The sequence below is a fragment of the Antechinus flavipes genome, chromosome 2 (assembly GCF_016432865.1).
Source record: "Antechinus flavipes isolate AdamAnt ecotype Samford, QLD, Australia chromosome 2, AdamAnt_v2, whole genome shotgun sequence".
NCBI lineage: Eukaryota > Metazoa > Chordata > Mammalia > Dasyuromorphia > Dasyuridae > Antechinus > Antechinus flavipes.
Window position 1 is genome coordinate 255,310,033 of NC_067399.1, and position 15,256 is coordinate 255,325,288.

Below are 15,256 nucleotides of genomic sequence, written 5' to 3' on the forward strand. Positions count from 1 at the left end.
TATATGGGTTCCCCGGTACAAGTCCTTCACATCCACAAAAAGAGCAAGAACTTAGGATACATCCAGTGTTAGCCAGAGCCCCAGGGCATAGCTGCAGTTACCTTGAGTGAGAGTCAGACCCAGACATTCTCCGTTTTCTTCTTATTTCCTTTCAGATTCCTGAAAATTCTGATAATGATGTGTGTCTTTCTTCCCTTCTTCCTGTTCAGGGACTTCCTGGACCCAAAGGAGAGCGAGGAGAGAAAGTGAGTTTCTTTTTCCATTCTGTTCCATTTCTAGTCAGCAATCTTGCAAAAGGTTATACCTGGTTGGCAATCCAGATTTTGTGCTGCATGCCAGTTCTCAGGGCATGCAAAAATCATGCATTGTCAGCTGTTGTTAATAGTGGTAGTAATCAGAACAATAACAATAAAAAACAATCTACAATTTATAGTACAGTTTATAAAATATTACCTTTTTCAAAGCACTTTACTACCACCACCTTGCTCATGCCTACTATACACTAAATAATAGAAACCCATGAGACAGGCAAGGTAGTGTCCTTTTTCCCATTTTATAGATGAGAAAACCAAGGCCCAGAAAAATAAGGTGATTTGCCAAAAGTCACAAAACTAATAAGGATGAAAACTTAGACTTTTTGATTTCATATCCAATTCTCTTAGACCACGCTATTGCTCATCCCAGATTTCCATGTGTAATGCATACCAGTAATAAAAAGGTCATTATTATCTGGGTATTTCTGCTATTCCTCACACAGCAGTACCCATTTTAAACTTTTATGGCTCACTAACTTAGCCTAGCTTTCAAATTCTCTGCAGATTAAATTATCATACTGTTGTATCAAGCAAAAATAATAATGTTTGCTTCTTAGGGAGAACCTCAGTCCCTTGCCACCATTTACCAGCTGGCCAGCCAGGCCTGTGAGGAATTGATTCAGAGTGAGTAATAATAACAAAACAATTGCTTTAAGTTTTGCAAAACTCTTACATAATCGTATTTTATTCTCACCATCTCCCCATGAAGTAGATGTTTATTATTATCTGCATGTCACAGATTGAGAAATTGAGAAACAGACAGAAATCAGACAGCTGATTTTCCATGATCACACACCTAATAACTTGAACCCATTTGGGGAACTTCTTCTCAAAGTTCCAAATGATTAGGGGCTGAGCGGCTCAGTGTTTATCTCACTGACGCTTCTCTTAGGGAAGACACACTCTTTGAATAAGTGGGACCTGAAACCCCAAACATGAGGAGGGCAAAAGTATGAAATGAGACTGGATGAGGCTGCTTTTCTCCCTGACCTATATCCTTATCTCCTTGCTTTATAGCATCCCAGGCTACCCCCGGTGTGTACCTTTGCCCAATTCTCAACACATTTTGCCTTCATATAGCACCTTCTTCCAAATGAATAAAAGCTCTCCTATCTGCTATACTTTTCTTATAAAGCAATAGAGTTCAGAGAAAATTGTTCTCCTCTTATAGACGGGGAAACTGAGGCCCAGAAGAGTTTGAGTGATTTGTTTATAGTGACGAGTTAGAGCAGGCTCCCAGAGATCCCAATTCCCATCCCTCCTCCATCATTCGTAGGTAGCCCTACTGTGTAGCCTTGTACCTTATTCTTCCTCACTAGCTTCCCCTGGGACCCCAGTGTATAAGCTGTCTTTCTTCCAGCCCTCTCTAAAGAATGGTGACCAAGAACCTTTCTCTTCTCTCCTAGCTCATGTGTTGAAATTTGATCCATTTCTTCATGAGAACACCAGGCCCCCGGTGCCTGTCTGGGAGGAGGCAGGAGAGCCAGGCTTACCTGGTCTTTCTAGTCTTCCTGGCCAGAAAGGAGACAGAGGACAGGATGGATTCCCTGGAGAGCCTGGGAGAGAGGGATATCCAGGTATTTTGGCTTGCATATTCTTTCTGGAAGAGGTCAGAGAGTTTAGGGGTTATTTATTTGCTCAGAGGATTAAGGACTTGATCTGAGTGGAAATTATAAAAGTTAAACCTACTTATGAGAAAAAAAACTTCCTTAACAATTAGAACTATCCATGAATGTAATGAACTGTCTCGTAATAATGGATTTTCCTCCCACTAATGGGGTCTTTGGGTAAAGATTGAATGATCACTAACTGTGCATAATCCAATCGGATTATATTATCCCTAAGATCCCTTCAACTCTGACATTCTGTGAATGACAGACATTGTACTGGGTACCAGGATCTTCAGGATATAATCCTTGCCTTCAGATATCAAGATTGGAATGGGACAGGGTGAGATTTCTTTCCCTGGGAACATGTAAGAGGAAATAGAAGTCGTAGAATATTAGAGCAGGAAGGGATATCAGAGACCATCAAAACTAGACTACTCATTTTGCAGCTGAAGAAATTGCAGCACAGAGAAGGCACTTGCTTACCCAATGCCACCCAGTTTGAATAGCTGAGAACAAGCATCTTTTGATAGCCAGTTCAGCACACTTTCTCTACCACTATACCATATTACCTTTTACTGAGCCCTGGAGGGGGTGAGATTGGAGGGGGGAGGAGAAGCTTAATCGTCCTGTCACTGATTTCTGCACTACGTCTTCACCAGCCCTCCTGCTAATAAATACCATTGACAGATAGGGCTGCCCCTGCCTTGGACCAATGCAGGGATTGTCACATCTGGCTGCTGCTTCCCCAGTCAGTTTGTTGCGTGGTAGCCCTTCAGAGAGCCACGTCCCTTTCTTACTCTAGGCCAGACCTTGGAGGCAGCTGCATTCCTGGGAGGAGGGAGGAGAGGGGGGCCCCATCAAGGAGGTTTGGTGGAGATGACCTTGGCAGGTGTCCGTCCTCCTGATTGGCTGGTGGCCACAGCAGCCAGCTTTCAACGCAGACGGAAGGTCGGAGATCAGATGCCGAGATGGATAGAGATGCCGATTCCAAGAGACACAAGCAATGAGATTAGGGTTGGAAACCTTGCAGGGGTGGGGAGAGGAAAAACAAAGAAGATGAAAAAAGGTACAAAGCTGGCCAAGGACAGACTTTGAACCTGACTATCTTTCTATATGACTGTTTGCAGGGAAGCCTGTTATTTTTTTTCTCTCCCTCGGTCTTGTGCAGGAGTCCAGGTCTGTGGCTTAATTGGCAGGATTCAGCTTAGACATCACAGGACAGCTAGGATCTATCACCATCCCTGGGGAAAGATGCTGTTCCACCATTCCTGCCTTTTTTCCTCTCGAACTATCACCTTTGGTCTCTTTCTCTTGCACCCCCCTTCTTCCAGCTGTTCGCCCCTGTTCCTAAAGAAAACAGCTGGAGGGATCAGGCATTAGGCGGTTGCCTATAGCAAAGATGGGAGAAAGCAGCAACCCCCTCAATCCTGGTGCTTATTACTGGCAGAGTCTGGGGGTGGGGAAAGGAGGCCCGGCATCAGATAGAAATCAATGCAGTGAAGGATGTTTGATCAAGAGCTGAGATGACTGTAGACCCCAGGGGACTTTCTCCCTGTCACTAGCTTGTTCCATTAAGAAGTGAAAGGAGGCTGAGGCAGATAGATCAGGATAAGGTACACCTCATTTTAAGCAAACTTAGTGGCCCAAAATCTGAAATAAAACAACTCAGCAAAAGGATTATTATTAGATTTATAAAATTATTCATTCCAGGATCCCCCTAGTGTATATTAAATAGAATTTAATTACACAAACTAGATTTCCACAGTGTTTAAGTAGTGATTTGGCAAACCTATATGTTCAGGGCAAGCAAGTATTTTTTTTATCAGAATTTCTCCCCAAGAGCCCCATGAGCCCCATATCTATGCCTTTCAGTTTTCCCTATGTAACTGCAGCTCAGAGATTTGTATGATTGGGCTAAGGGTCATATATGGCATTTCTGGTCAAGGGGTTTAGTATCTAACTTTCTCAAACTATCTCTGATGGATGGTTCTTAGTATTGGGATTAGGCTCCAGTCTATCCCTTTCTCCCTCTCTCTTCTGAGATGCAGACAGAGAATAGGCTACAGAGAGCAGCTTTAATGAAAGTCAGTTTCAATGCAGATAGCGAAAGCAAGGTACCTTGCTGCTCTCTGGTCTCAGTCATACTCAGTATCCCCTTCCTTATCTCACTAAATAGGCTCCTTAACATCAGCCTCTGACTCCCTTTATTAGAACAGAAGGTCTCGGAGGAAAATGGCCATGTCTCCTCACTCCACTTTAATCCAAGAAACCCCCACGTATAAGGCTGTGAGTATCACTTCAGACTAAAAGTTCATTGAGGATATGAGCCGTGTCTCCCCATCAGAACATGAAATCCTGAGAGTAGAGACCCTGTAGGTGTAAGTGTATCGGTAGAAAATCCCCAGCCCAGGTTTCCTCAAGAACTAAGAAACAAAATCCCATTTTTTCCAACTGACTTTTTCCTAATAGGTGGACTAGGAGCCAAAGAGCAGAACAGTCCCGATTTATCAGTACAAGGACCTCCTGGACTCCATGGAAGGACAGGTAAAATTGCTTTGCCCCAGGACCATTAACATGGCAGACTCCTTCAGAAGCCAAGGAGAGTATACAGCTATGGCTGGTTCGCATCCACACTGCACTTTCCAGCTCCTCTGTTGTCTCAGCAATTGTTTGTCTCATACTGATTCCTAGCCTCTTCAATCCTCCCTCATCCTTTAAGCTTATGCCTCTGATCTCAGCCTCCTACAGAAATCCTTCCTTTGTTGACCTGGAAAAGGTTTTATATTACCCTTACTTACTTCAAATATTCACACAAATGCAACCAGGATTCAGCTTGGAAAGTCTATTTTTCAGTTAATTCATCAATACGGGATTATAAACTACATGTCCCCGTTTTTTTCTAGCTCTCACTGACTACCAGTTGAGGGCCAAACATAACAAATTAAAGGGCTTAGTTTATTGATGAATGAATGAACCAATGAATTTCTAAATTTTCTGATAATGCTATATTCTAGGTCAATCAGGGGAAGATCTGCTATTGGGATCTCAGGATTCTACAGGATCTTCAAGATTTTCAGGGGCTGCAGGCCAAGCTGGAAAACCTGTTTCCTCAGGGGACTGTGAACCCTCGGGATGTCTCCTAGAGAGACCAAGAGGTAAATTTAATCCTATGCTTGGAAGTGTGAGGACTAAATGGTTCAGCCCCTGACTTTTCTCCTAGGGCTTTGCAAGCTCAGTCTACTATCCAGCAATCCCTATTCATGCTGAAACAACTTGTCTTCCTGGAACTTTCAGTTTGCTTGCTCTGGGAGAATACCTGGCTGATGAATCTAGCTGAACCTGCAGAAGTGACCAGCCTTTGGTCTTCTCTTCCAATAATAAAGACTATTCAGAAAGCTGATGTCTGACTTTCCAAGATGAAAACATCTTGGGGGAAATTGAAGGGAAGCCTTAAAATTACAAAGAGTGATTAATCTTGAAGAAAAGGGAAAAGTAGGAAGAAGTCTCATGGAATCACATACTACTATCTTATGTCTCAGGGCTGTAGTAAAAAAAAAAAATTGTATACTATGGCATACAAAGAACAAGGTCAGGGGACATGGATTCAAATCCTGGCTCTGTTATTATATGAGTGGCTGAGGCAGGTTATTAAACCTTTCTTGGTTTTACTTGAAAATTAGGGCATTAGACTGGATAGATTCTAAAGTCCTTTCCAGATCCAAATGCATGATCCATATAGAAATATAAGTTATTATTATTATTGATATTATCATTATTGCTATCTATTTCCTGCAGAAAGTCCTTCAACTCTATTCCTTTCCCTTATGACAAAAACTGAAAGTTCCTTAATTTGCTCATGGGAATTTAGTTGTCTGGATATTTTGAGTGGTACTGTGGAGAGAGGTGGGGGGAAGTCAGGAAGACTTATCTTCTTGAGTTCAAATTTGGCCTCAGATAGTATTAGCTGTAGGACCATAGGCAAGTTACTTACCCTGTTCCCCTCAGTTTCCTCATCTGTGAGATGAGCAGGAGAAGGAAATGGCAAATTACTCCAATGATCTTTGCCAAGAAAACTCCAAATGAAAATGCTAAAAGTCAGACATTACTGAAAAATGTCTGAAAACCAACAGAATAGTTGGAGAATTATGACTATAGAGAACTGCATACAGTATTTCATTTAGTTTATATGTTGGTTAGTTATATTGACCTTTTTTCCCTCTTTTATATTCTTTGTTATAAGAAGTGACTCATTAGAAAAAGGATAGGGAGTAAAAAGGGGGAAATATATTGGGAAATATAGTTGATATAAGAATAAAAACACTAATGAGCACTTTTCAGGAATTAATAGGAAAAGATATTGCAGGGAGGTGGAGTGATGCTCAGATCTACTGATTTGACTTCGTATCTGCCTATAATAATTCTATTTCTTCTTATTTCCAGATATGGACTTGATTCCCTGATCCTGGCTGAAGGCTGGACCCTGAGCAGGTTCTCAGTGACCCATAGTGATTTGGTTCCTGCTTGGCCTCTTGGTTTCATCCACCTTTGTCCATTCTTAGTTATATAGGCTATTTTACACTATATATTTTTCTTCACAGCTATTTGAGCATTTAGATTAATAGGGTATTTGATGGTTTAATGACAACAGTTGTAGGAGAATCTGGAGAGATTGGGAAAATGTCATGAGGAGCCTGTAGATGGAATGAGGGGAAAGGTACACGGTCAACAAGAAATTTTCCCCTCTCCTTAGCCCTAAAGTTTTAAGTAGGGTTACTTGTGCTATTTATGGGAAAAGGAAAGGGATGTGAGTGGAGAGAGTCCTGCTCCAGGTTTGCCTTCTATGAGAGCCTTAGAACGTTCCTGCAATTGTATTCTGCTTCTATCTAGCTTGGAATTAGCATATCTTGTTCTCAGAAATTTTCTTCAGAAATCTGTTTTTAGCTTCTGTTGGCTCTGGGGCTGGACAAAAACCTAATCGTTGTTACTCAATTGAATTTATTTTCAGTTATTTTCTTTGAAAGACCTTATTGCTTTGTGCTACACATTTAATGGCTAATAACATTACTGGGAGCCTGATGAAATGACTAAATGGCCAGAGGGAAAAGGATGTAATCAGGATACTTAGGTGATGGGAGTATGGGAAACTTTCATGGGATGTTTGCGTAAGACTAGAAGATTAAGCATCTTGACACTTATAATGGGTTTATTTGGATTCAGTGTAATGTAGGAACTTAAGAAACATTCTATGTGTAAAGAATTATATATTAAAATATATGATTTCAAGTCTATACTTGACCCTCAGCTGAAGAGTGTTGTAGATGATTCCATCTCTCTTCCATAGCTGCTTTTATCTCAAACTCCTTTCCTCTTTTTCTTGGAAGTTGTCAACCTTTGTGATGGCCTTCAGCCTGGACTGGATCCAGTCCTTTAGGGGCAAGTCCTTGCATAACTAATTTTAATAGAAAGGCAGCTCTGCTTTAATAGGGAAAGCCTTGATCAAAACAGGAAGAGATGTAAGATTTTAAATACTAGCTCTTCCATTAATGAGCTGAGTGACCCCAGGCAAATCACTCTGCCTCAGAGTCTTTTTCCTCACCTCTAACATGAGAGGCAAATCCTAAATCAGTGGTATCACACTCAAGTAAAAATGATTATTAGCATTCCTTACATCCACATAAGGATCACACATAGCACACATAAAGGGCTGCATTTGGGCTTAGAAAACCCTATATTAACATCATCTATTGTATTTTTATTTGGTTAGGTAAATAATTTTCAATTACAGTTTAATCTGGTTCAGGAAGCATAAAAATTGCAGACAGCAGATGCATGTTTGACATCTATGCCCTAAAACAAACAAACAAACAACAACAAAACATTAAAAGTATTTCTAGTTTTAAAACCTGATGATTCTATAACATAGAACCAGAAGTTTCAAGGCTGGTTGTCAGGTCTAAGGTTGGAAGGAATTGAGTGTATGTGTTCATGATAAGCAGGTAATTTTAGAATTACTGTGACATAGTGGATATGGTTCTGGACTTGGGCGGTTCTAATCCTTTCTCTTATTCCTACTGGCTAGGAGACTCTGAGCAAGTCACAACCTCCCTGAGCCTCACCTTTCCCATCTGTAAAGTGGGGAGACTGGACATGAGTTCTAAAGTCCATTCCAGTTCTAAATAGACTTTTTTATCCATAAATATAAAGAGTAAATTATCTCTTTAATATAGGAAAGATAACATAATCCTTGATGTTGATTAATTTTATTCAACCAGTATTAGCATAACATATCCTTGTTCAGTGCTATGGAGATGATAGACTGAGGACATATAACATCAATCTATGTCCAACATGGGTTGCCTCGAAGAGGGAAAGACACTTATTGATTAAGCGTTTAAAAATTTATTATTATTTATTATTAAGCAGCTATAAACCTTATCACTTTACAAATGTTCTCTTGTTTGTTACCCTGGGAGGTAAGTGCTATTACGAGCAGTTTCACAGTTGAGAAGACTGGGTCATGTAGCTTGTAAATGTCTGAGGCTGGATTTGAACTCGGGTCTTCTTGGTTTGCTAGTGCTCTCTCCATTGAGCCACCTTGCTGTCTCATGGTCATGCATACTCTCAAAAAATGAGTTTCTCCTTAGTATCCTCTCTTCACCAATAATAAGTATTTATTAAGTACTTGCTATGTGCCAGGCCCTGCTTTAGGTGCTAGAGATACAAAAATAAAAAGAGGTAATCTGCCCTCAGGGAGCTTACATTCTATTCTCTTGAGTCTTAATTCTTTACATTGTGGAAAGTCAAATAATTTAGATTTTAATTCATATTTGGTGAAAAGTGATTCCTCACTCCATTCTCCCTCTGTTCCCCAGGGTAGAATCTGAAGGGGGAGAGACTGGAGTGATCTGGAAGAGTTCAGCTTCCCCAGTCAAATGGAATATTTTCTCAGTAGAGCTCTTTGGATCCAGCAATGTTAAAAAAAAAAAACCCTATTGTTATTCTCTTCATGTTCTCGAACATAAATTATGTTTCAGGTGAAGGGGGACTCAGGAGGTAAAATGAGGACAGGGAGGAGGAAAAAAATTTAAAAAAAAAAAAAAAAAAAGGATGCAAAGTCAGGCAAAGTGCTCCTGGGTGATTACACAAGCCCAAGTAGGGATCTGCAGAGAAGCTTGATGTGCAGCTGCTTCTGGGTAGACTTGTTAGATCAAAAGCAAACCCTTCTCACCTACTCTGTGTGCTCGGCTGTTCCCTGCCCACCCCTTCCTCCCAGGCCATGGAGAGCTCTGATTGCAGTGGCAAAAAAAGTTCACTTGTCTGAACACCCCTGGGCAGCAGATTAACCAGAGGGGGGTGGTTCCCCTTCTGATTGGGCCCAAGTAGTGATTCTCTGCCCCGCTCCACATAAGCTGGTTAAATAAGCAGTTAAGCATCCAGCAGGAAGGCTATGACTTGGGGGCTGTCTCACTAAGAGTGTGTGGAAGGCTGGAGCCAGGAGCACATATGCAAAGTCTTCCATTTCCCAGATAGCACGCTGACTTCTCAGAGCTCTTCCACGCTTCAGGGAACGGTGCTCAAGTGGAGTAATTGAGGATGCTGGGCCCCAACAAGTCATCTTGACATGTCTGATGGTGTGTGGGAAGCTGCTCTCCCTGATGTGTGCCACCTGGCACTAATGAGCTCCCTTTCCAGGGGCCTGTGGCTCCAGAAGGAGAGAGAGCCAGAAAGCAGAATGGATCTCAGGAGCAACTGGAATAGGAAAAAGGCCAGAGGTTCTATTCATTACCATTCCCTTCTTCCTTTCTCACCTTCCCCTGGAGGAAAAAACTTCTTTCCCTATTCTCTTTCTCCACCCTCCTCTCAATTTTATGGAGAATTTATTAAGCACTTACCATGTGTCAGATACTGTTCTAAGCACTGAGGAAATAAAATCAAGATTATAATATAGTCTTTATTCTCAAGGTGATTCCATTCTTACAGGGGAAGACAAAATGTTAAGTGGGACTGGAAAGGCAGGGGAGATGGAGGAGGGCACTCATGTGTGGGTAGCAGACCAGAGAGAGATCAATCAGCCAGCCACCAATCATCAAAGATCCCTCAAGTAAAGTCATCCTTAGGGGGAGCAAGGTAGCTGGTATGGCCTAAGCATAAGAGTGAACAAAAAATGAAGTATTAAAGGTGAATATTATCCAAAGTTCTCTTGTTAAACAGTACCAGGGTCTCTCTATGACTAGGTTCTGTCTTTGACAGGCAATGAAAGTTTAAGGGTCTTTGGAGGAATCTCAAAAAATGTATGGTAACAACAACAAAAATTCCCACATTAGCCATTTCCAAAAAAGAGAAAAAATGGAAGAAAAAGAAAAGAAAATATGCTTCAATCTGTATTCTGAGTCCATTAATTATCCATCTAGAAGTGGATAGCATGTTTCATCATGAGCTAGACATCATATATCAAGAAATCTTAAAGGAAAACAGCCTAGACCTCTTAGAACCAGAAGTATGAAAGAATCTAAAAGAAACCCTAAAATAAAAACTCCCCAAAACATTATAGACACAAAACCAGAGCTTTCAGGTCAAATAAAAAAAATACCATAAGTAGTCAGAAGCATATATTCAAGTATTGAGGAGCCATGTGAAGATCATACACAATTTAGCAGCCACCACCATAAAGTAGTGGAGAGCTGGGAATATAGTATTCGAGAAGGTAAAAGATAGAGGATCACAGCCAAGATTGATCAACAAAACTGAGCAGAATCCTGCGCATTGGTCACAAAACTCCTAAGGTCTTATCCTGATAAAACTCTTATCCCATTATCCTATCTCTTCTGCTTTTGTAACTATACTCTTCCCAAAAGACTGTCTACAATAGGTGCCTCTCCTTTCTTTCTTCTCATTCTTCTTAACCTCTTATAATATGGCATTCAACCTTATTATTCTTTCAAAATGGATTTCTCCACTTTTACTGATGATCTCTTGGTTGCCAAATCCAGTGGCATTTTCTTGATTTCCATTCTTTGACCTCTGAGTAGCCTCTGACACTTTAGAAAATTATTTTGAGTTCCAATTTTCTTCTTCCTGCCCACCCCCTACTCATGAGAAGGTCAGAAATATGACACAAATTATACATATGAAGTCATACAAAACATATTTCCATTAGTCATATTGTGAAAGAAAAGATGTTTCAATCTGCATCAAGTTCATCAGTCCTTTCTCTGGAAGTGAAAAACATTTTTCATCATGAGTCCTTTGGAACTGTTGTGAATTATCATATTGATCACTAGCTAAGTCGTTCACAATTGATTGTCATAACAACATTGCTATTATTGTGTAAAATGTTTTACTAGTTCTGCTCATTTCATTTTGTAACAATATGTCTTCCTGGGTTTTTCTTTATTTTTTTCTTAAAGCATAATAGTATTACATCAAAATCACATACCATATAATAAAAGCACTTACCTCCCAGGGATGTTGTGAGGACTAAATAAAAGTTTATAGTGCTTAACACAGAGACTGACACATAGTAAATGCTATATAAATGGTAGTGGCAGTGGTGATAATAATGGTAATAATGGGAGATAATAATCTCCCAATAGCCTGTTGGGAGATCCACCTGCCACGAGTCTCTCCCTACTCTATTCCATCCTCCATTCAATCACTAATTTTCCTTAAGTGCAATTCTGATCATGTCACACCCTTACTCAATAAACTCCAGTGGTTCCTTATTGCCTCTAAGATCAAATATAAAAATGCTCTTTTTGACATTCAAAGCCCTTCATAACTCAGTTCCCTCCAACTTTTCCAGTCTTTTTACACCTTAATTTCTGACAAATACTGTTTGATCTGTTGACAATGGCCTCATTGTTGTTCCATGAACAAGATACTCCATCTCTTAGTTCTTATTTTCTCTGGCTGGCCCCTTTGCCTGGAATGCTCTTTCTCCATTTTTCTGACTACTGACATTCTTGGTTTCCTTTAAGTCCCAATAAAAATATAATCTTAAACAGGAAGCCTACACTAGTCCCTTTGCATTTTACTGTCTTCCTTCCATTAATTATGTCCTATGTGTTCTCTATGTAGCTTTGCATATTTATTTGCATGTTGTCTCCCTCATAATATGGTAAGTTTCTTGAGGACAGGGTCTTTCCTTAGCCTGTTTTTGTTTGTCCAGTATTTTGCACAATGCCTGACACATAGCAGGTATTTTAAAAAGAAGCTTTTATTATTTGATTGAATGAATGAATATAACTCCTGAATATCAGAAAGTACAATGGCTATGGAGACAGAAGGTCTGGATTCAAATCTCATCTCTAATGCTTGCTACTTATGTGACTTATGTCAGTCTTCCTGGATCTTCATTTCATCATCTGGAAAATAAGAAGTTTTGACTAAATGGAGTCCCTCAGTCCCTTCCAACTCTAGATATACAATCCCATGTGTTTGAATCCAGAGGGATGGAATCTGGTCCTTGATCTGGAATTAGTTTTCTATATTGTAAAGATTAAGGAATCTGAATTTAGCTAAGTCTCTTAAACCAGGTCACAATTTTCTTGTCTGTAAATTGAGGGGGGACTCCAAACTGACCTCCAAGATCCCACCTGATCCTAATTTTATAATCCTATTTTAACAAATCTTCATTTCATTCTTGCCCCATTTCCATTCATTTCATTTCCCTCAAGGGTCTGATACCCCCAGCTCCACTTCTGAATATTCTTCTGCTTTCTGTGTTTTTTCTATTTTGGAAGGGTTTTGAAATAAGTGCATCTTGAAGATATCAGTCTAAGACATCCTTTGAATGCTCTCAACTCAAAGGGGCAGTTGGGTAGTATAGTGGACAGAGTGTTGGACTTGGAATCAAGAAGGCTCCGTTTTAAATGCAGCCTCAGATACTTAGTAACTATGTGATTCTGGGCCAATTTCCTTATCTATAAAAGGAAGATCCTAATACCACCTACCTGAGAGTTCCTGTGACAATAAAATGAGGTGATATTTGTAAAGTGCTTTGCAAAACTTAAAGAACTATATAAATACTAGCTATTTGTAGTTATTATTAATATGAGCAGAGAAGCAAAAACATCCTCAAATGAGTCCCTATGGCGATTTAATAGTATAATGGAAAGATCACAGGACCTAGCATCAGAAAATCAGCCTTGTTGATCAGCCACTTATTACCTGTATGACTTTAGGAAAATCCCAGGAGATGCCTCAGTTTCAGTCTTCTCTGTTAAATGTGGATAATAATAATGGATCTGCCTCACAAGGCTTTTGTCTTTTGTAGGATAACTGCTTTGTAAGTCTCACTAAGCTATAGAAATTTAAGCTCTTCTTATAATTTTAATAATGTTTATTAATATTCTATATTTGTCATGTTTCATATATCAATATATTATATATAAAAATATTTAATAATATTTAGAGGTTTCTCAAAGTTGCCCAGTGAATAGACAGAAACTTCTCAGATGAAAGGAGGAACTGTTGGAGGCTGAGAGTGATCAGGGATGAGGCTTAAGATGAAGAGGCAAAGGAAAGGAGAATGAGCTGAGCTGTATTCAGAACAAGGCTCTGCATAGCTTTACACAATGACATCTCTAGCTATGGTTCAGCAATCTAACTGCCTTGCATAGCAAGTGAATACATGTGCTAGCCTGGGAACTAATGTTGGGAGGCAGTCTTGCTAATTCTCCCCTCCCCCCACTATCCTACCCTATTCTACCCTCCAATCACTATCACCACGAAGTGGAATCCCATCCCTCTGCCATGAATATTTCATCAATTCATTTGAAATGCAAAATAGATGGGGCAGCAATGCAGTCTGGGTTTGCTGATGAACTGCTGGCAGAGATATAGAAACAATTCCAATTTCATATGCTCCTGTGGTATTTGTCACAGAACAAAGATTGATCGGTCCATTTATGACAAGGAGGCTCCCATTCACTTCCATTGGCTTCCTCTCCTGGCCATTTCTGAAGATCAAGTGAGCTTTACATAATTACAGAATGGTAAGTGGTCTCAGAGGTGCAATGCATACCTGAACAAGAATCCTTCCTAAGATCCTTGAGAAGTGCTCAGCCATCCTTGAAGACCCCATAGCTTAATAAATTAAAACTAGAAAGGATTTGAGGCAACATCTAGTTGAATCTCTTCATTTTACAGATCAAGAAAATGCAGCTTATTTCATAGGTGTGATGCTTCATTGCTATAGAACCTGCTACTAGGAAGGCTGACTTGGTAGATAGCTTGAGTTTAGGGAGTTCTAAACTGCAGGAGAGCTAAAGCCTCAAGTGTCTGCATTAAGTCAGTGTCAATATGGTGGACCCCTGAAGTGGAGGTCATGTTAGCAGTCTAAGTCAGAAAAAAATAGAGCAGGTAAAAGCTCATCATTCTTGAGGAGCTATTATGCTTCTAGCCTAGGTGAAATAGGGAGACCTAGTGCCCTCAGAGGAAAAAAAAAAAAAGAAAATCACAGAGGTTTAGTGACTTGACTAAAGTCACAAAAATAGTGTGTGACAAAAGTGGAATCCCTGAATTTTTTCCCTGTATCAGAGTTTCTATAATAGAAATTCCCTTCTTCCAAAATAGCTTATTTCATTTTTCAAAGTCCCAATTGTTAGGGCATTTTTCAAATCCAAATACAGTGCTCTTCTGAGGTCTACTTATTTATTACTCAGAGATCTGTCAGCTGGAACCAAGGAAGGTAAATTTATTTCGTTTATTACATGACAATCTTTCATATATTTGAAGGCAGTGATCATGATACCATCGACTTCAACTAGACTTCCTTAGTCCTGTGTACCAATCTTCAGCTTGAAATAATTCCAAGACCCCTTATCATCCTATGCATCTACCTGTGGCTTAACCTTCCCACTGCAGTCTGTCAAATACTTCATTCATCTTCATTGTACCAGTGATCCTAATCTCTCAATTAGCTTTTATTAAAGTTTGTGGTTCTGGTTATTCCCATTTCACAGAGGTATAAAAAGGAAGATAAAAAAAAAATGATGTTATTCTGATTCAAAATCCATTATTCTTTCAACTCACTTTGCTTCTCTGTTCATCTTTATTTTTAATGCTGTCTAAACTGCAATTGATTTTGAAAAAACTTGTCTGTGGCAAGTGCTGAGGTAATCAGTGAGCATTTATCAAACACCTAACATGGACAAGACCTTGTGTTAAGCACTGTGGGAGAGAGAAGGATGAATAAGATAGTCTTTCCTTTTGGCAGTCTCATATTCTACATCTGAAGCCAAGATTCCCATTTGTGAAACAATGAGAAAACAAAACAAACAGAATATACAGAAACCTGCTAGGTAGTTTGTTTCAGTTAATTAATCTTAT

At 39.8% G+C, this 15,256-nt stretch overlaps 1 protein-coding gene across 1 annotated transcript in view; it reads left to right on the plus strand.

The window, feature by feature from the left end:
• Positions 1-7,179, plus strand: part of COL20A1 (collagen type XX alpha 1 chain) — a 72,428-nt gene extending 65,249 nt beyond the window's left edge. The window contains exons 32-37 of the mRNA XM_051976750.1: positions 210-245; positions 872-938; positions 1,721-1,891; positions 4,394-4,468; positions 4,939-5,079; positions 6,365-7,179. Of these exons, the coding sequence (XP_051832710.1) occupies positions 210-245; positions 872-938; positions 1,721-1,891; positions 4,394-4,468; positions 4,939-5,079; positions 6,365-6,384 (510 nt within the window). The 3' untranslated portion in view covers positions 6,385-7,179. The remainder of the gene's footprint in view (positions 1-209; positions 246-871; positions 939-1,720; positions 1,892-4,393; positions 4,469-4,938; positions 5,080-6,364) is intronic.
• Positions 7,180-15,256: the final 8,077 nt, after the last annotated feature.